General features: G+C 41.6%; 1 protein-coding gene across 7 annotated transcripts in view; it reads left to right on the top strand.

The window, feature by feature from the left end:
• The window catches only part of ANK3 (ankyrin 3), a 375,167-nt gene that overhangs the window by 248,070 nt on the left and 104,637 nt on the right, over positions 1 to 22,460 (top strand). For 3 of the 7 annotated variants that reach the window (XM_027530607.1, XM_027530610.1, XM_027530608.1), the window contains exons 24-25: positions 11,257 to 11,380; positions 16,167 to 16,269. In XM_027530607.1, coding sequence (XP_027386408.1) covers positions 11,257 to 11,380; positions 16,167 to 16,269 — 227 coding nt within the window. Of the gene's footprint in view, positions 1 to 3,753; positions 3,808 to 9,275; positions 9,972 to 11,256; positions 11,381 to 16,166; positions 16,270 to 22,460 lie in introns of those variants that run through there. The other 4 variants (XM_027530609.1, XM_027530611.1, XM_027530613.1 and 1 more) reach the window with 3 other exon arrangements.

The following is a 22,460-nucleotide window of genomic DNA, read 5'->3' as shown; positions in this document are numbered from 1 at the left end:
GATGAGTGATCATACCATCGTGATTATCTTGGTCGTGAAGATCTTTTTTGTCCAGCTCTTCTGTGTATTCTTGCCACCTCTTCTTAATATCTTCTGCTTCTGTTAGATCCATACCATTTCTGTCGTTTATCAAGCCCATCTTTGCATATGTTTCCTTGGTATCTCTAATTTTCTTGAAGAGATCTCTAGGCTTTCCCATTCTGTTGTTTTCCTCTATTTCTTTGCACTGATCACTGAGGAAGGCTTTCTTATCTCTCCTTGCTGTTCTTTGGAAATCTGCATTCAAATGGGTATATCTTTCCTTTTCTCCTTTGCTTTTTGCTTCTCTTCTTCTTTTCAGAACTATTTGTAAGGCCTCCCCAGATAGCCATTTTGCCTTTTCACATTTCTTTTTCTTGGGGATGGTCTTGCTCCCTGTCTCCTCTACAATGTCAAGAACCTCTGTCCATAGTTCTTCAGATACTCTGTCTATCAGATTTAGTCCCTTAAATCTATTTCTCACTTCCACTGTATAATTATTAGGGATTTGATTTAGGTCATACTTGAATGGTCTAGTGGTTTCCCTACTTTCTTCAATTTAAGTCTGAATTTAGCAATAAGGAGTTCATGGTCTGAGCCACAGTCAGCTCCTGATCTTGTTTTTGCTGACTGTATAGAGCTTCTCCATCTTTGGCTGCAAAGAATATATCAGTCTGATTTTGGTGTTGACCGTCTGGTGATGTCCATGTGTAGAGTCGTCTCTTGTGTTGTTGGAAGAGGGTGTTTGTTATGACCAGTGTGTTCTTTTGGCGGAACTCTATTAGCCTTTGCCCTGCTTCATTCTGTACTACAAGGCCAAATTTGCCTGTTACTCCTGATTCTTGACTTCCTACTTTTGCATTCCAGTCCCCTATAATGAAAAGAACATCTTTTTGGGGTGTTAGTTCTAGAAGGTCTTGTAGGTATTCATAGAACTGTTCAACTTCAGCTTCTTTAGCATTACTGGTCTAGGCACAGACTAGGATTACTCTGATATTGAATGGTTTGTCTTGGAAACGAACAGAGATTTGTGCCATTTTTGAGATTGCATCCCAGTCTGCATTTCAGAATCTTTTGTTGACTATGATGGCTACTCCATTTCTTCTGAGGGATTCTTGCCCACATTTGTAGATATAATGGTCATCTGAGTTAAATTCATCCATTCCAGTCCATTTTAATTTGCTGATTCCTAAAATGTTGACATTCACTCTTGCCATCTCCTGTTTGACCACTTCCAATTTGCCTTGATTCATGGACCTGACATTCCAGGTTCCTATGCAGTGTTGCTCTTTATAGTATTGGACCTTGCTTCCATCACCAGTCACATCCACAACTGGGTTTTGTTTTTGCTTTGGCTCCATCTCTTCATTCTTTCTGGAGTTATTTCTCCACTGATCTCCAGTAGCATATTGGGCACCTACCAACCTGGGGAGTTCATCTTTCAGTGCCCTATCTTTTTGCCTTTTCATACTGTTCACGGTGTTCTTAAGGCAAGAACACTTAAGTGGTTTGCCATTCCCTTCTTCAGTGGACCACATTTTGTCAGAACTCTCCACCATGACCCATCCACCTTGGGTGGCGCTCCATGGCATGACTCATAGTTTCGTTGAGTTAGGCAAGGCTGTGGTCCATGTGATTAGGTTGGTTAGTTTTCTGTGATTGTGATTTTCAGTCTGTCTTCCCTTTGATGGAGAAGGATAGAGGCTTATGGAAGCGTCTTGGATCAGTGTCCTCATATTATCATATTCTTCTTCCTTCGTACTCCAGCTTCTCTGCTTTTTGAGAATGAAAATATTGAGAGGTTGAGGGAAAACCGTGATCAAACAGAGTCATTTGGATCCTTCATGATGAAAATGTACTGTCTAAACATTAGGGGAGGTGGACATCCTATTATAAGGTTTTGAATGGATGGAAAAGATTTTCTTTTTAAAATTACCTGGGTATTTATGCCCCTTATTTGAATCTTCAAAGCATAAAATGGGCTGTGTCTTACCTGTTTTTATTTGTCTCTGAAGGGGTTAATAATAATCCCCTGTGGAATTTCTGGAAAGATGAAAAGAAGTAACATATTCATAAAACATTTATAGCAGTGATGAACATAAAATAGGAGCTCGATAAATGGCAGTCCCTCTTTTTTTATTTTTTTTTTTATCAGATGGATACGACTGTCTGTATTCTTCCTGCTATAGGATTAGAATTAGGCCGAGAGCATACTGGAGGAAGAGGGAGAGCTTGGAGCATTTAGGGCTTCAGTTTAAAACAGCAACAACAAAGCAATGGGGGTTGACATTGCATTGTCACCCACTGATGAGTTTATGTTGCTTGTCACTTGGATGACAATTGGTAGTCTATAATCAATTTCAAGGACCCTAAAAATCTAACCCAACCAACCCATTTCCTAAAACTCAGTTGCCTGTGACTTTAGTAAAGCCAGCTGCTGTCAGTCCCCAGCATTCTGTCCCGCTAGGCATATCCTGTGGCCTGGGATAGCCCACTTCCCCTTCCGCCCTTCTCTTCCTGCCTTTACTCACACACCCTCCATTCAGCATCTACCAGATCTACAGTCCAGTGCGCTACCCTCTTCCTCTGTGCTCCTGTGATAGCACAGAGGAAGGCATTTGTAATAGCACAAAGGCATTTGTAATGCCTTTCACACATCTTCTCTCCTGGTGGTGCAGTGGAGAAGTACCTGGGCTTTGCAACCTGACCTTGTGGGTTCTAATCCACATTCCACCACTAATTAAATGTGTGAGTTTTGAATAGTAACTCTGAATCTGTTTTTTCATCTATAAACTGGAAACAATAGTACCTGCTTCATAGGGCTGAGGATTAAGTGAGACATTCAAGCACAGTGTGTAGGACATGCAAAGCAGTCAATCTTTGTAAACCAGCAAGAGGAGTACAGGATTTGTGTCCTTGTTTTTATCTTGGCCTTATCTGCATTACTAGAGACTAAATGCCTCAAAGGCAGTAGTTGGCTTTCCTCCTGACATAGGTAGGCCCTTGCCCAGTGTTCCACTGTCTCACCACTCAGAGTGGGGTGCAGGTCGCCTGGGGGCTTGTTCATGCAGAATCTCAGGGCCTGTGCCAGACCTATGGAATCAGCATCTGCATTTTCACAAGGTTCCATGAAATATGAGAAACACCACACTTGATAAAATGTATCCCTTGAAATTTGAGAAACACCGCACTCATTCCTTGAATTCACTTGCTGAAGCTGATATTTTAATTATGCTAGTAATAGGAAAACAGTCATTGAATGCTCTATGATCAGTACTGCCGTTACATCGCTGGCATTTATTTATTAGGATCCTTTAGATCAGTGGTCCTCAAAGTGTGTTCCCCAGACCAGCAGCATCAGATTCACTTGGGAACTTGTCAGAAATGCAAGTTTTCAGGTAATTCGAAAGCACCCCCCAGGTTAGACCCACCGCTTTAGAACATTGGGAAGCAACCAGAAGTACCATGCTAATAATGAGCATCCCCTTCTTCCTGCCTTGTTGTTTGATTTCTTCTCTTCCATGTCTTTCAAGAAGCAAGCCAGTTAAATGTTATATCGTTTCCTTTCTGTGTTTGCTGGATACTTGCTGGTGCACATACACATCTTAATGTCTACCTGGCAGACTGACATATGTCAAATACCTTTTCCAGTGTACGGAACACACAACCTATATGGCTTATCTGCACTCCCTGTATTGTGTTTTGTTTTGTTAATTTTATTCATTTTTTGAATAGGTGATAGATGTACGTGGTATAAAATTCCCAAGGTACAAGAGTTTACCGTGAAAAGTAAGTCTCCCTGCTTCTTACTCCAGTAATAGAGTTCCTTTCTCCAAGGGCAATCACTGAGCTTTCATCACAGACATTTATTGAGCACCTACTATGTGCCAGGCATTGTTCTTGGGCACTGATATGGAACGAAACAGAGGAAAACCCCTGCCTTCACAGAGCTGACATTTCATTTACCGATTTCTCGTTGTATTTGTTCAGTAGCACAGAATTTGGCAGTAGTTAAAAGCAGGACTCTGGAGTCAAACCAACTGATTTTAAATCCAATATTCCCCATGTTCTAAGTGATCTCAAGCTATTTATTCTACCACTGTGACCTGGGTTTTCTTTATCCTGAAATGGAGATAGCAATTCTATTCTCTACGGTTGTGGTGAGAATTATACTTGTAAAGCACCAAACAGTGCCTAGAACAGAGTAAATGCTCAATAAATACAGGTGTTGATTATAACGATGTGATCTCATTCTACTGTTCTATAATGTAAACTAGAAATGGCTAGAGGATTTATTTTCTAGTAGTATCCATTTCCTCTCTTTGCTATCTGATGATCAAAAAAAATCACCTTTTTTCAGAACAAGCACAATAAATTTGCCCTCTCAATTCTGATCATTAACAGATTGATGATAAGACTGACTTCTATGAAGTAATCAACCTCTTTTTAAAAATCACTAGAGCATAGAGACTGTCTTCCTCTTCTTTTTAATCCAGCTTTAAAAAAAAAATCCCATGTAATTTGGAGGTTTGTCTACTATTATTTCATTTGGAGGTATTTTGTACCATTATTTTCAGCTTTTTAATGTTATAAAGTACATTCCTTGGGGAGAGTCTGCATTTCACATCAGAGGGATTAAACACTTATAAGCAAAGTTTCTGACAATACAATTTGATATAGTTACCGTAAGGAACATTTTTTGTGATTCTAGTCCCCAACCAGATAGGAAAACAACTTTAACCCCTGGAAAAGTAACAAAAGTATTCCTCAATGACAGTCTTAAGAGAATTATACTTGGAAAAGATTAAGATGTAAAGATTAGAAGGGACAAAAAGGGGGGAAGAGAGAAGAAAAGAACTCCTAGGGCTTGAAAACATTTACATATTAAGCCAAGGACTGTTTCATTTATTTAGCATAAAAAAGTATTAGTGGCATAATGAAAGATTGCAAGGAAGTTGTGTTAAGTTTATTCCCCCATGTACCGATCCTGGACCAATGAGCTGAATTCTGAAAGGGAATGTGACCGACCACAGTCGTGATAACCATTTAATATATTCTTTTTCCCCTTTGTCCCTGATTATATTTTGTATTATTTCCTGGCAGACTGGGTGTATGGGTCTTTGAAAGGTTGACTGTAGTATAGGAAGCCTCTTCTCTTCACCTTGTCATGGAAGAAGGACTAGGAGGAGGGGTACCTGGGGAATGGAACTGAAATGCCTCTGAGGTAGATTTGGGGTGTTTTGTATTCTCCTTTAAACATTTTCCTGCCTCTGATATTTTATTGTCAAAAATGGATTAACACAAGAACATCAGGGCTTGTAATTTTGAAAGGCATAAAGTCCCTTCTGGGATTCCCAGGTGGCTTAGTGGTAAAGAATCCCCCTGCCAGTGCAGGAGATGCCAGAGACATGGGCTGGAAGATCCCTTGGAGGAGGAAGTGGCAACCCCCTCCGGTATTCTTGCCTGGGAGATCCCACGGACAGAGGAACATGGCGGGCTACTGTTCAAGGGGTCTCAAAGAGTCAGACACAACTGAGCGCGCGCGCAAAAAGTCCCTTCCAAACAGGCGAGGCTTCCTTGGGTGGCGCTTGCCCATGTGCTCTTCTCAAACTTTGTCTGTACTAATCACATACCCCACTGCGGAGTTCACTCTGACCAGCGGTGCGTTAGGCAACCGGCGTGTGACCGCTTTGCCTTACTCCTGCAACTTGTCATTTCTCATCCGCCTCTGTTCCCACTACTTATTACCTTAAACTCAGTGGTTTAATTTAGTATCATCATCTCTCATGGTTGTGTGAGTTAACGAGGCTCAGCTGGGTTCTTAAGATCTTTTCAGAAGTTTGCAGTGAGATAGCAGCTGAGGGTAACTTGATGGGATGTTCCATGTGGCAGCATCATTCAAGGGTCTGTCACCTCGACTGGGATGGCCGGGACAGCTGAGAACTGACTGGCATCTCTGTCCATAGGGCTACCTTGACTTTCTTTACACCTTTACAAGAGGTGGCCTCTTGGTACTCAAATTTCTTGCCTTGGGATTGACTCCTCCCCTTTGGAACGAGCGCTCCAAAGAGACTCAGGCAGAAACTGCGAGGTGTCTCTGAACTCAAAGTTCAGAGTCATGTAAAATCACTTCCTCTGCATTTTACTGTTCAAAAATCAAACCAGCTCAAATGTCAACAAGTGCAGTATACAAGGCATGGATACCAGAAACTTGGTTCACTGCATGGGGTAGAGAGGGCATCTTTAGACACGAGCTACCACACGCTCTTTGCCAGAAAATAGTCAGACTTACCTTCAACACAATGGTTGTGCCATTGCACCAGATGCTTCTAGGAAACATAAGCCCACACAAGTACTTGGTGGTGGTGGCTTAGTCACTAAGTCATGTCCGACTCTTGCGACCCCATGGACTGTAGCCTGCCAGGCTCCTCTTTTCATGAGATTCTCCAGACAAGAATACTGGAGTGGATTGCCATTTCCTTCTCCAGGGGAACTTCCAAACCCAGGAATCAAACCTGGGTCTTCTGCATTGCAAGCAAATTCTTTACTGACTGAGCTATGAGGGAAGCCCTGCACAAGGACTTAGTAAGCTAAAATTTATGGGGTTTGGTAATGTGTATTTTAACTAAATATATCTGATATTGTATGAGTATTGTTTGTTCATAGAATTGCTTTTGTTGGCTTATATGCATTTGTCCCTGTTGGTCAGAAGCTGCTACTAATAAAAATATTTTTGGATTAGAGTAGTTAACCAGACACTCAACACAGTTCATCTATTCCTTTCTAACCTTTGGTATAGTCGTGTATTTTACTATACAATAATTATGGAATATTTTGTTTATTAAAATGAGTTGTATTAATGTTATTCATCCATTCATTCAATCAACAGGTATTTGTTGAGTACCTGTGATGAACCAGGCTCTGTGTCAGGCAGTGAAAAGCTGGGATACTTGGTGCTATGTTGGGATTTTGCCCTGACTAGTATCAGTCTTAGCATTTTAAATATTAATTATATGAGTTCATGCGTTCATATGTTTGGGCACTAAAGAAAGCAGATGTTACTGAACAATAGTAACAGTTAGTGCTGACTACACCTTTCTTTGTGCGTTATTTCACTGAATCCCCCCAAGAGGTCTTAGGACAGAGGCAGCGTTGATATCCAAGGTTCAGTAGAGTTTGAAAGTATGACTCAAGAGTCAACAGTATTCCTACTACACTAAACTGCATTAAAATAACACCTTTATTTCTAAATTCCGTGCCTTTTAAGAAATATTTTCACCATTCGAAAATGGTGACTGCATAACTACTTAATTACGGTTACTTGATATTCATAAGACCACGTTAGTCATTGGCCAAATGTACTGACAGCTCCCATCCCCATCCCAACACTGGGCTTCTGTAGGCTTCATACTGAGCATTTCTGAGGCCTAAGAAGGAGATGTAAAAAAGGATAGAAACTTACTGAAATTTTACTGTATCCCAGTCACCAAGCTTGGCATGCCAGAAGAGTACAAAGCTGCTGTGGCATGTAGATGGGGGAAAAAAGTAAAATCATCAAGCTATTTAATAAAAGCAATCATGAATTCCAAAAATATTGATGGAGCACTTACAATATGGCAAGCCCGGGACAATGTGTGTTCTTACTCTCCCACGGGAGAAACGAAGCAGACGTTGTTCCTGCCAACACACTCTGATATGGGAAACCCACATGAGAGACACTCCAGAGGGTGAGTGGAGGATGAGAAGAGTTCTGCTGCTGCTGCTAAGTCACTTCAGTCGTGTCCAACTCTGTGCGACCCCATAGACGGCAGCCCAGAATCAAAGGCTGGAGAAATTACTCAGGTGAAGAAGGCGGGGTGAAGGTTCCATCAAAGGAAGACACCCTAGGTAGTGGCTCAAAGTCTAAAGACGTCCAGAAATTCTAGGGACTGAAAGAATTCTGTGTAACAGAAGGGCAGGATGAGTGTGGAGGGGTGGCCAGACAGAAGTTGGTCAAGAAGTCACGAAGAAGGAAACTTTTCTTGCAGTCCTTGTTAGGAAGCTTGAATGAGTGACCACCGTTGAATCAGACTTTGCTGAGTAGTTTGGGGGTGGGGGCTGTTTGTTTGTTTCGTTTTCTGGCCGTACCGTGTGGCATGTGAGATCTGAGTTTCCTCACCAGGGATCGAAATTGTGCCCTCTGCCTTGGAAGCACAGAGTCTTAACCACTTGACTGTCAGGGAGGTCCTAGTATGTTGGATTTTAAGTGCATCTGTGGCAAACAGGTTAAAGTTCAGACATTTTCTCCATTTTAACCATGACTTCCTCTTCCATTCTTCAGAGTTGGAAATGATTCTTTTTATTATGTTTATATTACTATTGGGGAGGGAGATATTTTTCAATATGTATCAGGCATTATAAATGGCTTCCCTTCTCATTCTGGGTATTTACAATGTTGATTACAGCCGGGAGGATCGAATTCAAACGCCAGGTGTCATATCGTCTGAATATTAGATGAGTCATTATTTATGCATTGATCCAGGAACAGCAAATCTGTTCCCCACCTCATCAGTTCTACAGATTCATGCTTCTGCATATTTAGGTAACCGTGCAAGAGATAGATGCAAAATATGAAAAGATGCTGCACACCTACTTCCTCCAAGACAATGTCGAAACCTTTTTGCCCTTTCTAGCCTGATTGTTCAGCTGTTCTGAGAGAAAGCAATTGAAATTGCCTCTCCCGAGTGCCCAGATGGCAGATGCAGAAGTCCCACTAGTTTTTCCCTCCACTGCCAACAGAAACAGGGTGGAGCAGCTGGGAAGGGAGGCCAGGAGGCCCAGAGAGAGGAGAACAGTGGAACAATGCAGTGACAGAGGCTCCTTCTCAGCTGCCTCTAGCCCCTTGCAGCCAAGACCTCCCCAGCCAACCCAAGCTCCCTCCGCCTCTCGCCTTCTCCAGGGACTCCTCAGGGAAGGAGGACCAGTTAGTGACTTTGATCCCATCAGAGAGATGAAAGAGTTGGTGCAGGAGATAAAACAGAGCCTCCACTCCATTTCCCCTGCTTGTCTCACTTCTCCTTTCCTCCCACTCGAGAGAGAAACAGCAGTGATGAGTGCTTTCTCCAGCACTGCTTGGAGAGCTCTTGCTGCTTCTCTCTGCCCCACAGTTTCCCAACCTCAACCCGAGGGCAGGCCCTCCCTCCCCCTCTCTCTCTCTCTTTTTTTCCCCTCCTTCCACCTGACAGGGACCATAAATAACCCAGGCTCCTGGTGTTTCCAGCTGAGAACAAAAAGTTATAAAGTTTGCCTGGAGCTCTCTGCCACTCCCTGCCGGGGCCACTTCTTTGTTTTCTTCTCCTGTTTTTCCTCTCTACCTGCTTTGGCCGTTTCTCTCTTCAGGTTGGAGAAGAGTCGCCTCCCCATTAAGTGCAGTGGCTCGCTTGCTGGCTCTCCCTAGATTTCAGGCTGTCTCGGCTACCCGGATTAGGCACCGGGCACTGGTATCAAATTACCGAAAGTCTACTCTGGAGCAGTCCTCATATTTACATACAAATAAGTCTGGGGCTCGCATTTATGTCACCATTCGGTTCTGCTAGAGGCTTGCCAGAGGAGTTGTTAATCCAATCAGAAGGAGTTTTAAAAGGATGTCTTCGGAGTGATCAAAAAGGATCTTGATCTCAATGAAATGTGGCCAGATTTGGGGGGATTTTTTTTTTTTTTTTTCCATCTGAAAAGCTGAAAGTCTGTTAACACTGATGAATAGGAAAAGATGTGTAATTCTTCACTTGCCGGCGAGGAGACGAAGATGCTGAGAGGAACTCGGAGGTGGTGGTGAAGACCGTGGATCCAACCCAAGGATTGGTTTTTTGGGGGCTGATCTGGAGGTAGATTCTAAATCACTGTCTCAGGAATTCCTGGAAACATCAGGAAAACATTTGAGCAGCCCAGCCTGGTGGAAATGGCTTTAACACAGAGTAAGATCTTTCTTTAAGTTGTACTTAGTGTGTGCTGTTTCTGTTTCCTCCACAGTAAGTGTGCGAATAGCCCAGCTGTAAAGTAACTTAAAATAATCTCTTGGTTCTGGGTAGCTGTAGAAAGCTGATCTGTTTAGTTTTTACACTTGCAAAAACGGTAGCTGATGATGTATTTTTAGACTTGATTGGTAGTTTAAAAGCTGAGCTCTTGTGGTTTCCTGAGTTTAAATGAATGGAAATTATAAACGATGCTGAATGAAGGATTGGAAAATAGAGCTGGAGTGGTGAAATCGCTTACCTTTGAGAAAACAGAAAACATAACACGCCTTTGAAATCCTGTTCAGCCAGCCAGGCTTGTATCCAGTAGAACGAGAGTCGAGTCATAAAAAGGAGAAAAGAGTTTGCCTATTTGTGGAAGGAACTTTTCCACAGCCCATGCTACATTTTGTAAAGGATGGGAAATGTCCCAGAGGGCAAAAGGCATCTGGAAAACCTGCCCGGTCACTCCTGGAATGTGTTTTTTTTTTCCGCGTGAGATCATGTTATGCCTGTGTAGCTAGCAAAAATATTCTATGCACTTACTCTGTATAGATGGTTCGAGAACAATTTGCTTCTTTCCAGCTGTTGAAGCCCCGATTTGATCTCTGTTGAGGGTAGAGCCACTTTCTGAGCAGGGTTCAAGCACCCGGGCAGCTGTCCTGAGCTGTTCATTTGATAGATTTCGAAACAGTTCAATGTGGATGTGTTTCAAGGTTCCCCAGTTGAGCAGTTCTAATTCAAATTAAATCACTTGCCAGTTATTTACATAACCCCAAACTGAAATCCTGGTTGTGAGAAAACCATTTAAAATAAAGTTGGTTCTCTTCCCACATAAAATTTCCAGAACAGGGAAGAAGAGATGCCTCTTATTTTGCAATCCAGGTCCATTCAAACAAACTGCCCTCATCATGGTCGGGCCAGGAAAACTCGAGCTGACACAAGACATGAACCTTTCTAGTCGGCTAGGGCTTGAGGCGGGGACAAGGAGATATGGAAATGTTTAAAAATTGGTACCTAGTGCCAGGAGCTCTTTCTGCTGCTTAAATCCACTCTTGAAATGATGAACTAACCTCTACCTATACTTTCTCTTTCTAAAGGGCAGTTACAAATATTATCCAGGGGATGGGGGGAAATAAACATGAGAAAATGGATGATTAGCTAATGACCGGAGGAGCAGTTTTCTCCCCAGACAGACACATTTTCAGAAAGGAAGCTTCTGATTCGGGCTTGCTTTGTACATCCGCAGGTGAAGATGCAATGACAGGCGACACGGACAAGTATCTTGGGCCACAAGACCTTAAGGAACTGGGCGATGATTCTCTGCCTGCAGAGGGCTACATGGGCTTTAGTCTGGGGGCCCGTTCTGCCAGGTATTTCACTGTTGCTCTTTACTCACAGTTAATTTAAAACAACCATGATGTCATAAACTGAAACCATTTTCATTTTTCACATTATCCCCAAAAGTGCCCTCGGGGTAAGGATGTGAATTTGGTGAAACGTACACATGCTCTGCTATTTTCTTTTGTGGTTTTCAGTCTTTAATTTTATGTGAGTGAACGTGTTAATTGTTTGTTCTGTTTTTCCCTACCTGGCAGTCATGCTTCAAGCATAATGTAGCAAAAGAGTGCACTGACAGAGTGAGGAAAACCAATCTGGGTCACATGTTTTAAAAATAAGTTTTGTTCCATAGTGAAAGAAAAATCCCATTTTCCCATAAGTAAGAAATATTTGTGTTGATTGTTCACTATACTCTTTTCATGACTGAAGGAACAATTTATGATTGTGACTTTTAAGATCTTAAAAGAGTGGATTCTTGGGAAAAAATACGTATCGCTTATTGGAATTGTCTAGCAACTGTGTGAGCATCTCTTCGAAAGCTCTGCCGTTTGTTTACAAGGGACATGTTAAAGGTGAAACGGTGACTTGATCAAAAGTCAGAGGCAGGAATGGTGGCAAATTCAGGGCTGAAAACTGAAGCATAAAGCTTTAGTACATGGAAAACCTTGGCTCCAGCCTGACCTGGTTGAAAGGAACAGGACCTTGTCCAGAATTTGGAGACTTCTTTTCCCTGGTTGGATTAACAGCATGTGTGCTGACAGTCAAGTTATTTTTAAGCTAATAATTAAACCTTCTGAGTTAGAGCCCTGGGGACATTTTCCTATAGTTTAAAAGTTTGTTGTAAAAAGTTTCGTTGTCTGATAGTAAATGGCACTTCCCACAAAGTAAACCTGGGAGTTTATTCTCAGTGTCGTTGATACGGATAGTTTAGACTCAGAATTGATTTTTCTTTGAGTCAGTCTTTTTTTTTTTTTTCTTAATAGAATTTGAAACCTCATGTAACTTAATCAACTTTTGACTTTATACATATATTTATAGAAGGCTTTAAAAGCTTATTGCAGCAGGTGTCATTAATGACAAGAGGAAAATGAGTTTCTAGAAACATGTCATATCTCAGTTAATCACAGATAACAACAAGTTACAGCTGAAAATATGCAGAATCTTAAAGGACCTTAAGGAAAACTTCTGTTTAGAGACTTAATAGCTTTAGTAATCCAATAACTAGCTGATTCGCTTCCTCAGATAATACATAGAAGCTACATTTCATGACTCAGTCATTTGCGTGTAGGGGATTGTAGCAGCTGACCTCCAGTGAGAGATGAAACCAGAATATTGTCTCTTATAAACTTTCCACAAGACAGTTGTGAGGCTTTCATACTTCTAGTCTGGATTGCACCATTCCTCTTTGTTGCTATTATATGTAACTCATTTTTTGACATTGGCAACTGATGTTATGCTCAGAGGCAAATTTAAAAAAATCTCTAAAGCTGATGTGTTTTTTAAAGTACTGTTAGAGTATTACCCAGTATAATATTCTGAGTGTAACATTTAAAAAGGAATACATTAAATGTGTAACTCATCCAACCATAACATTTTTTTTTCTTTTTTCCTGTCTGATTTTTTTTTTGCTTTCTACTTCTCCTGTTTTTTCTAAAAATACTTAAAAATAGTCCCAAGATCAGGTAAGAAGATATGACGCTTTGATGGTGTTTCTCCGCCTTTCCCAGCTCATTTTCTCGTCTTTGTTTTCTCGGCATTGTGCTATGCTGTGCTATGCTGCCATGTGCTGCTTCTTTTTTTATTTCTCTGCTCAGCTTTAGAAAATCAGTTTTGCGATTTGAGAAAATAAGCAAGTAGCTAAATGTGTAATAAATAATGTTACTTATGCAAAGTTGACTGAATACATGAGGAATTTATTTCCCTTAGCATAAAAGTTGTGTAGTGCATGAAGTAACTGGAGAGATCGCCCTGGGTTTATAGGCAGAGTCTTGACTGGGAGGACTGTTTGTTTGCTGAGTGCTGTTATCTTTGAAGTGTGCTAGGCACATAAACTTCAGAATTCTGAGGCATGTGTTTTTCTAACACTTCCTCTGCTTAACACTTAGGGTATACCGATGGCTAAAAATAATATCGTTGACCTCAGTGAAAAACAGTGTAATGCTTTCCAGACCCTCATGCAAATAATCTCTCATTTAAGTAGCTGAAAGCACTTCGATGTGTTAGGATTCACGCTGAAGCTTGATGCCTTTAACGGGCTCTCCATCTGCCTAATGTAAGTTGGTCAGGAGTAGGAATTGTCAAATGAAGACATCTTTAGATGTTTCCACTGATGGCTCCCAATTCTAGGCTCTGTTCTTTCATTCACATTCCTACAGTAGTTGAAAGAAAGACGATTTTTTTTTTTTAATCAATACATCTTAGATATGTTTAAGGACTAAACTTAAAATTAATGTGTAAACATTAAAAAAAACTTTTAAGTATTTGTTCACATGTACAATAAAACCATCTCATGTACCACCAATATTATTATCTACCATGGGAACCATAATTTAGAGAAATTAATATCTGTATTGATCAGTGCAGATTGAGTACATGTCCGTCACTCTGTTGGAAAAGAAAGTTCTGTTAGATAGTGTTGAGTTAGAAAGTAGAAAGACAATTCCTGCTTTTAGGAAGCTTTTATTGCATCTGAGAGGAGACATGGGGTTAGAAACAGGAATAACAACAACAAAAGTTTGCAATAAAAACAGGGGGGAACAAAGTGATGGGTCACGATTGGGCACTGGAGGCCCGACTATGTAAGAGGTCAGAGACACGTGGCTTACTAAGTAGGCTCTATGCAAGGATAATGCTCACTTTCTTTTTTTCCTTTTATATCCAATTTCTAATATTGTGTCCTGCCCATAATAGTCACTTAGTAAGTATCTGCTCAAAACACTTAATAATGACTCTGTAGAATGATGTCTGTCTTAGAGAAAGTAAGGCTCTCATCCTAGGAGCACATACCGAGCCATTTGTGTAGACACTTGGAATAAAGCCTGTCATTCAGGGGCCTCTGTATCTTGATATAAAGATATCCGCTTTGGGATAGTCTGTAGTGCATCCAAAATATATCCATATATGCCTTCAGTATTCTGTGCTTGCACAAAATATTGTGCAAGCACAGAATCATTTCTTAGGTATGTCTCCTTTGCTCTTTTCTCTGACAAGCACAGACAAAGCAGGGCTGAGGCCAAAGTCTGACCAGTGTTGCCGGTAAAGATTCGAGCAGCCATGTTTGGATCAGACACTTTACTACTCCCTAGGCGGGGCCGACTTGCCGTGGTCCTTGTCCTCCACACCAGGAAAGATGACACCGAAACCAAAGGGGCTGTATGTCTACCACATTAGCTGTGAGCTTCCCCATTGCTGAGGAGCCCATTCCAGAAGGCCGGCTCAGCACTCTTGTATTCTGCAGCTGTCTTCCAAGGATGATGAGACAGGAAGCCTCAGACCGCTTTCAAAACAGGAGCCAATGAGAAGCCACCTCATGACCACCTACCTGGTAGGGAGGCAAGGGGCCTTGAAGCAGCTTCTCACAAGACTCCATGCTCTGTGTTCCTGAAGGATCACCAGGGTTCTGTCAGTGCTTATATGAGCTGCCACCCCGGTCTGCCTGGATATTATGTAGATATATGTAGATACGTGGATATATGTAGAGTTACTAGGATCCCTTACTCTATTGATTTCTTTTTTTTTTTAAATCAAAATATAACTGACAAATAAACATTATATTAATTTCAGGTACATAACATAGTGGTTCCACATTTGTATATATTGCAAAACAAGCACCATAACAGGTCTAGTTAACACCCATCACCACACATAGTTACACTTGTTCTTTTTAGGCTAACAGATTTTAAGGTCTCACTTAGCAACTTGCAAATATGTGAAACAGTATTATAAACTATAGTCAGCATGCCGTACAGTAAGTCCTCAGGTCTTACTCATTTTATAACTGGAAGTTTATACCTTTGGACCACCCTCACCCATTTTTCCCATCCCCCAAGCCTTCTTGGTATGAGTGTAGAGGTCAAGGTGGTGAGTGGCAGTTTAGGACATCAGGGGTCCTGCACTCTGGGAAGTTCAGAGACTGCATAGAATATTGAGAAGGACTAGGAAGGAGAAGAGCAGAAGAAGCAAAGCTAAAAAGAGTTCAGTAAGAAAAGGCAAGATAATCGTGTATGGAATTTGAATTTTTCACAGCCAGAAAGATGGCAAAAAAGATCATGTCAGGATAACACTTCTTGTTTCTTCATGTTTTCCATGAGAAGCAATTGCAAACCAGAGCTCTCAGTAGGTTAAACCTGCGTCTAGTTCCCAAATTCTGATTAACAGATGCATTTATAGCAACATAATTCCATTAAATAGTGTGAGACAGATGAATGCGGACCAGAAAGAGAGGAGACTCTCAAAGAAGATTTTAACAAAGAAAAAATCTCTCCAGCTATCAAATTACCTAGAGTCATCTGGTTCTTCTGAATTGTCGTGTTGGTTCAACTCTCACATAGAAACATCCAAAGTCTTCCTATATTTCATCTTCTCACAGACTGAATACCAGACAGCCTAATTTTAAACAAAACCTGATCATGAGGTTATCTAAGCTTAAGAAATGTCCTCAAGTATAAGGAAGTTCATTTTTGACCATGTCTTTTCAAGAGCAATTTTGGTTGATATTTTGAGCCATCTTGCCTGTTCCGAAAGTTGCATGCATTAATGTTCTTTTACCCATCTCATCATCATCTCCCCCTCTTGAATGGTTAACTGTAACTACAACAGCCTCCGCTCCTTCAGCTCGGATAGGTCTTACACCTTGAACCGAAGCTCCTACGCCCGGGACAGCATGATGATTGAGGAGCTACTGGTGCCATCCAAAGAGCAGGTATGTGTTTTTTCTCAAACTTTCTTTCGTTGTTAAGCTTTCATTTTTTTATGATTGAATCACACTCTTTGTCGCATGACAGAAACTCTATTTCTGCAAGTTTGATTTTGCCTTTGTAAGTCTTCCTATACTGCCAGTTAAAGACAAAGTCAGGGATTTCCCTGGCGGTCCAGTGGTTGAGACTCCACACTTCCACTGCAGGGGGCACAGGTTCAATCTCTGGTTGGGGAACCAGGATCACACGTGCCACAGTGTGTGGCCAAAAAAAAGAAAGAAAAAAAAATCAGTTGTACCATAAATCGAAATATCCCCCTCTTCTGCAGATCAGTCTCTCAGATCCCACAGAGAGGAATTTAAAGAAGTCCTAGGAAAGGCATGTATACCTATCTGATTTCTTAGTCAAGTCTTTCAGTTTTTTAAAAAAGGAGAGTTAATAATAGTGAAAGTGAAGTCGCTCAGTCGTGTCTGACTCTTTGCAACCCCATGGACTGTAGCCTACCAGGCTCTCCTGTCCCTGGAATTTTCCAGGCAATAGTATTGGAGTGGATTGCCATTTCCTTCTCCAGGGGATCTTCCCAACCCAGGGATTGAACCTGGGTCTCCTGCATTGTAGACAGACGCTTTACCGTCTGAGCCAATGATAACTGGTAGCTAAAGTTGCTGACATTATCCACACGAATGCTTGATTCTGCTCTACAGTGTATGGGTGTTGGATTTGCTGAAATTGTTTTTAGCAAGTCATAGATTAGATTGGTCATGTTTTTGGCCCATTAGCTTCTAAGCTGCCTGGGATGGGCTTTCTCAAGATGTGCTAGTAGTTTGCTTTCTGCTAGAATCTTTGTTTGGTTAATTTGGTATTTATGCAATGTCTTCTTTCCAATAACTGTGGCTCAATAGATACTGGTTTATTGTAGGAAGTCCTAGTAACAGAATCTTGCTGCCTATGGGCTCAGGATGGATCATTAGTCTAGATACACATAATACCTGGTTTTAAATGTGCACTCAGGGGCTGGTAATGGATGAAACTGTTAGGACCATAAAACTAAGTTTGAAGGTGGCCTATAATAGTTAAACAATGACATGGTGAAATTATGCTGGACTTACTGATTCACTACATAATAAAGGTTAATTGGGACAGATGAATAAGTAATAGACATTTATCATCACCAAGTTAGGTAGCCACACATTGGCGGGGGGTTGTCCCACCTGTCTGGACATGCCGACTTCCAGAAACACAGACGTACATGGCACTTCACAAGGACCACAGTACATATTTTTTAAAGCTTTTTTTTAAAGTTCTTTCTTTCTTTCTTTCTTTTTGGTTGTGCTGGGTCATCATTGATGTGTGGGCTTCGCTCTGGTTGCAGTGAGTGGGGGCTAATCTCTAGTTGCCATGCACAGGCTTCTCGTTACGGTGACTCCTCTTGTTGAGGACCATAGGCTCCAGGATGCGTGGGCTTCAGTAGTTGTGGTTCTTGGCTGCTCACAGCATGCTCCGGGATCTTCCTGGCTCAAGGATCAAACTCGTGTCTCCTGCATTGGCAGGCAGAATCTTTACCACTGAGCCAGCAGGGAAGCCCCCACAGTACATATTTTAACACTTTTATACTCTCTAGAACATTCTTATCAAGCAGGCCTTACAAAGATGACTACAATGGCTATTCAGTGTTCGGTCAAACAAAACACCGTTTGTAGAATGATTATAGGTGCATGCCATAATTTAAGTGGGTGTTAGCACCAAAGAAGGCACTTATCTCAAATAATGAAGCTAAGCTCTTAGGTGTAAAGTGTAGCCTAGGCTGTGGTTTTCTGAAGAACTTTATGCTTGGTTGGCTGTGGTCATTCTCCTAGTTGGGTGATTCTGATCTCTTTATGTTCCCAATTGAAATGAAATATTAGTGGATATATTGATAACACTTCTGAGTATAGAAATAGCTGAAATTCTCTACGCTCTAAGAGAACCCCACAGAACTTACAAAGTTTCAAGTGAAAGGAGAGTCCTTGAACACTTTGCTGTTGTATAACAAATATCCTAGTTCTATCATGGAATAGCAGATCCTCCACTGAACCTAATTACGGTTTATATTTCTGAATATATACTTGTTTAGGGGCAAGGGCCTGAAATGGAGGCCACCACCACCATCATCACCATGAGTTCACCATCATCACCACCACCACGACCCCATTACTGCCACCATCCCCTCCACCACCCCCATGACCCCATCCCCACCACCATCCCCTCCACCACCCCCATGACCCATCCCCACCACCAAAACCTCCACTCCATGACCCCATCCTCACCACCATCACCTTCACCCCCATGACCTCATCCCCACCATCATCACCTCCACCCCCATGACCCCATTCCCACCACCATTGCCTCCACCAGCCCCATGACCCAATCCCCACCACCATCACCTCCACCCCCATGACCTCATCCCCACCACCATCACCTCCACCACCCTCATGACCCCATCCCCACCACCATCACCTCCACCCCCATGACCCGATCCCCACCACCATCACCTCCACCACCATGACCCCATCCCCACCACCATCACCTCCACCACCATGACCCCATCCCCACCACCATCACCTCCACCACCATGACCCACCTTTTACCACCATAGTTATCAGTTTCTGCCTGTAAGCCTTAAGGAGAATGCAAATGTTTGCAATGCTACAAGCCTACAAACAGGCTTCTGAGGGTTCTCACACCACTACCTGCTAACTACTACCAAGATCTACTTAATCAGGCAGAAGGGTGGGGCAGCATTTACTCAGAATGAAGGATTTGTGAAAAAGAGATGAAGGCTAGAGAGAACTTTTGAGGTGAAGCTGGTGTTCTTTTGTAAAGTTTGTTGCTGCTCCAGTTTCAACAACACCTCTGTGGACATCACAAACCCCACTGTAGACCAGTCAGAAGAAAGGGGAGCTTAGGATACCTTCACATTTTTTACTAATAATTATTAAGTTGCTAACTACAGAAGCAGATAATTGCTGTCTTCAATGGCGACAGAGAACCTGTGGTCTGACAGGCATTTCTCATGGAACTAGCATGTTTAATAAACACATCATGTGACTCCAGGATAAATTTACTGGAGCCTTGGAAAAAAGATACGAGTGGCATAAAGACATTTTAGGGACAGTTGGTGGCATTTGAAAACATACTGGCTATACTATTAGGAAATTAGTGTTCATTTTCCTAGCAGTGATAATAGTATTGAAGCTATACAGGGGAATATCTCTCTTCCAGGGGTAGGCATGTTGAAATTTTAAATAATAAAGTGATCTTTAAGTCTGCTATTGATTTTCAATGGTTCAGCCAAAAGTGTATATACATGGAGAGAGAGAAGAAAATCAAATATGACAAAATGCTCACTGTTGAATCTAGGTTGAGTGTCTATAAGTATTACTTATACAGCTTTTTCAACTTTTTTATTTGTATAAAATAATTTGGAGGAAAGGGGAGGACAAATTCTGAAAGAGGTATAGAAACTTATTTAGTCCCTAATGTCTCATTTATCACAGAAGAGAAAAAAAGACTAATTCCTCAAAAGACAGGCTTTATTTCAGAGGAAAGAGTCTAGTTACACTGGGCACGACTCATGAGAAGCATTTACTTCAGAAGTGCATTTAAGTACTTTGTTAGAATTAAGTACTTTGTTAGAATTTAAGTACTTTGTTAGAATTAAGTGACAAAAAATATTAGTTTATGTCTATCATGTCTCAAAATCTGCATGTGTAAAATTTTAAAACGGAGTTTCTCCACGGTGTTGATTTTGTCTGAAAGCACGCAAGAAATCTTAAATATTTATAACTCCTAAAGCAGTGATATATGATTTAGTGTCAGATGTAAAACTGCCCTATCATTGCCCAGTTAAAATTGCTTTGACAAGGAAAGGTGAAAAATGAATAAAAATTAACTCACCATGAATTTCTTTTTTTTTTTTTTTGCAATGGTAGAGCTCGCCCATACAAGCACAGCTACCTCTTTATTATCTGGCTGTTGATTAATCAGTTTGCACATTAACTACAGTTAAAGTGGAGTTGAGACCCGGGATGTTTAGCACAGGCCTGCCACCCCAGGTTCCTGAAACCTGTGCAGATTTGAGGGCAGGTGTGGAGGCCAGTGCTAAGGAGCAGAGTTGGGAGAAGGAAGCCATCCCCATGCCCTGCTGGGTCTTAGTCATGATGAGTCCATAAACCACTTAATCCCCCTATGGATATCAAGAGTGGACTCTTTTGTACTGTAATACTGGGTTATCCAGGAACTCTACATTCCTTTACCTTCCCTTCACTTTGCAATCAAGAGTCACACAAAGTGGTGGCCTAAATGGGAAGGAAATCCAAAAAAGAAGGGATTAGGTAAAGCCATAGCTGATTCATTTTGCTATCAGCAGAAACTAACACAACACTGTAAAGCAACTATGCTCTAATAAAAATTAATTTAAAAAGAACAAGTAAAAGAAATTCAGAAAGATGAAGAAACTGAGGTACAAGCAGCTGAAGCAACTCACCCCAGGGGACACAGCTGATAAATGGCAGAGTCACTAGCCATAGGGCCCCACGTTGCCTTCTCTTTGCCTTCTTTATTTAAAGGAAGTTTTATTGAAGTCTAGTTGATTTACAGTGTTGCTTTAATTTCTTCTGTACAGCAGAGTGACTCGACTATACATATATATTTAACACTACTCCACTCTCAGTCTCCACTGCTCCATGTGGGAAGGGAGTCAGCTAAGACCATTATCCTCTGCCCTCCAGATCTCAGACTTGTTAGTATTCTTAACATGGGTGTGGTGCCATCCTCTGCATTCGCTTTTTTTTTGGCATGGAAGATTATATTTAGACACATGTTCTTTATTATGTTTCTAATTCTAGTAATAAGTTCTTATTGAATGTGCTTTAAAAGGAACTGACAACATTTCCAGTTTATATTCAGCAACAAGTTATGAAAATTATGGAGAAAATGATTATACTAAAAATTAGGGCTTAGAAGTCATCATTAAAGGAATGGAAATAGTTGACCTTTACACAGATATGAAGCAGAAAGTAATAGTGGTCTAAAAATATTGTGAAGGCTACCCAGTTAATTACACTTCCTTTGAATGACCCTAAAAGTTGTCGCGATGTGTACTGTAGGCAGAAACATTCAAATCAGTGTGATTTCTGGTAGTTATTCAAAGATGGAATGAGAGCAGAAAGCACTTAGAATCCCCAGCCCCCTCTCTTTAGACGCAGTGCCAGCATCTGATGCTCCTACGTCTGTACCTTAACTCATGCATGCTGGGTGCTGTCACTTCAGTAGCATTCAACTCTTTACGATCCTATCGACTGCCAGGCTCCTCTGTCCACGGAATTCTCCAGGCAAGAATACTGCAGTGGGTTGCCATGCCCTCCTGCAGGGTATCTTCCTGATCCAGGGATCAAACCCACGTCCCTTATGTCTCCTGCATTGGCAGACGGGTTCTTTACCACTGGAGCCAACTGGTGTCATTTAGAAGGGGCTGAGTTCCTCCCTCTTCTCTCCTCCAAGGATGGGCCTCGTTGCTGGCTATTCAGAGGATTCCTTGTCCTAAATTACAAAGACTACATCAGGGTGAAATATAAAATCTCAGCCAGTCTAATGAGAGTTTGTGCAGCCTTCGGGGTTGCTAAATGAAAAGGTGATATAAACCCAAAGAGGGCTAGAGATGGAGCATGAAGGTGAACGATTCCTACCATCTTTTGGGCAGTAGCTAGATCCAGTCATGCCTGATGTTGCACCACCCAGACTTTCCCATTATATAAACCAGTACATTAATCTCAATCTGCCCCCACCCCCTGAGGTTTTAAGCCAGTTTAATTTGGGCTTCTGTCCTCACTAATATTCTGGCTATTCTCAGTTCAGTCACTCAGTCACATCTGACTCTTTCTAACCCCATTGCAGCATGCCAGGCTTCCCTGTCCATCACCAACTCCCAGAGCTTGCTCAAACTCATGTCCATAGAGTTGGTGATGCCATCCAACCATCTCATCCTCTGTCATCCCCTTCTCCTCTTGCCTTCAATCTTTCCCAGCATCGGGGTCTTTTCCAATGAGTCAGTTCTTTGCATCAGGTGACCAAAGTATTGGAGTTTCAGCTTTAGCATCAGTCCTTCCAATGAATATTCAGGACTGATTTCCTTTAGGATGGACTGGTTGGATCTCCT

Source organism: Bos indicus x Bos taurus, chromosome 28 (assembly GCF_003369695.1).
Source record: "Bos indicus x Bos taurus breed Angus x Brahman F1 hybrid chromosome 28, Bos_hybrid_MaternalHap_v2.0, whole genome shotgun sequence".
In the NCBI taxonomy this organism is placed as follows: domain Eukaryota; kingdom Metazoa; phylum Chordata; class Mammalia; order Artiodactyla; family Bovidae; genus Bos; species Bos indicus x Bos taurus.
Note: the sequence above shows the minus strand (reverse complement) of the source record. Positions and strands in the feature narration are given on the sequence as shown.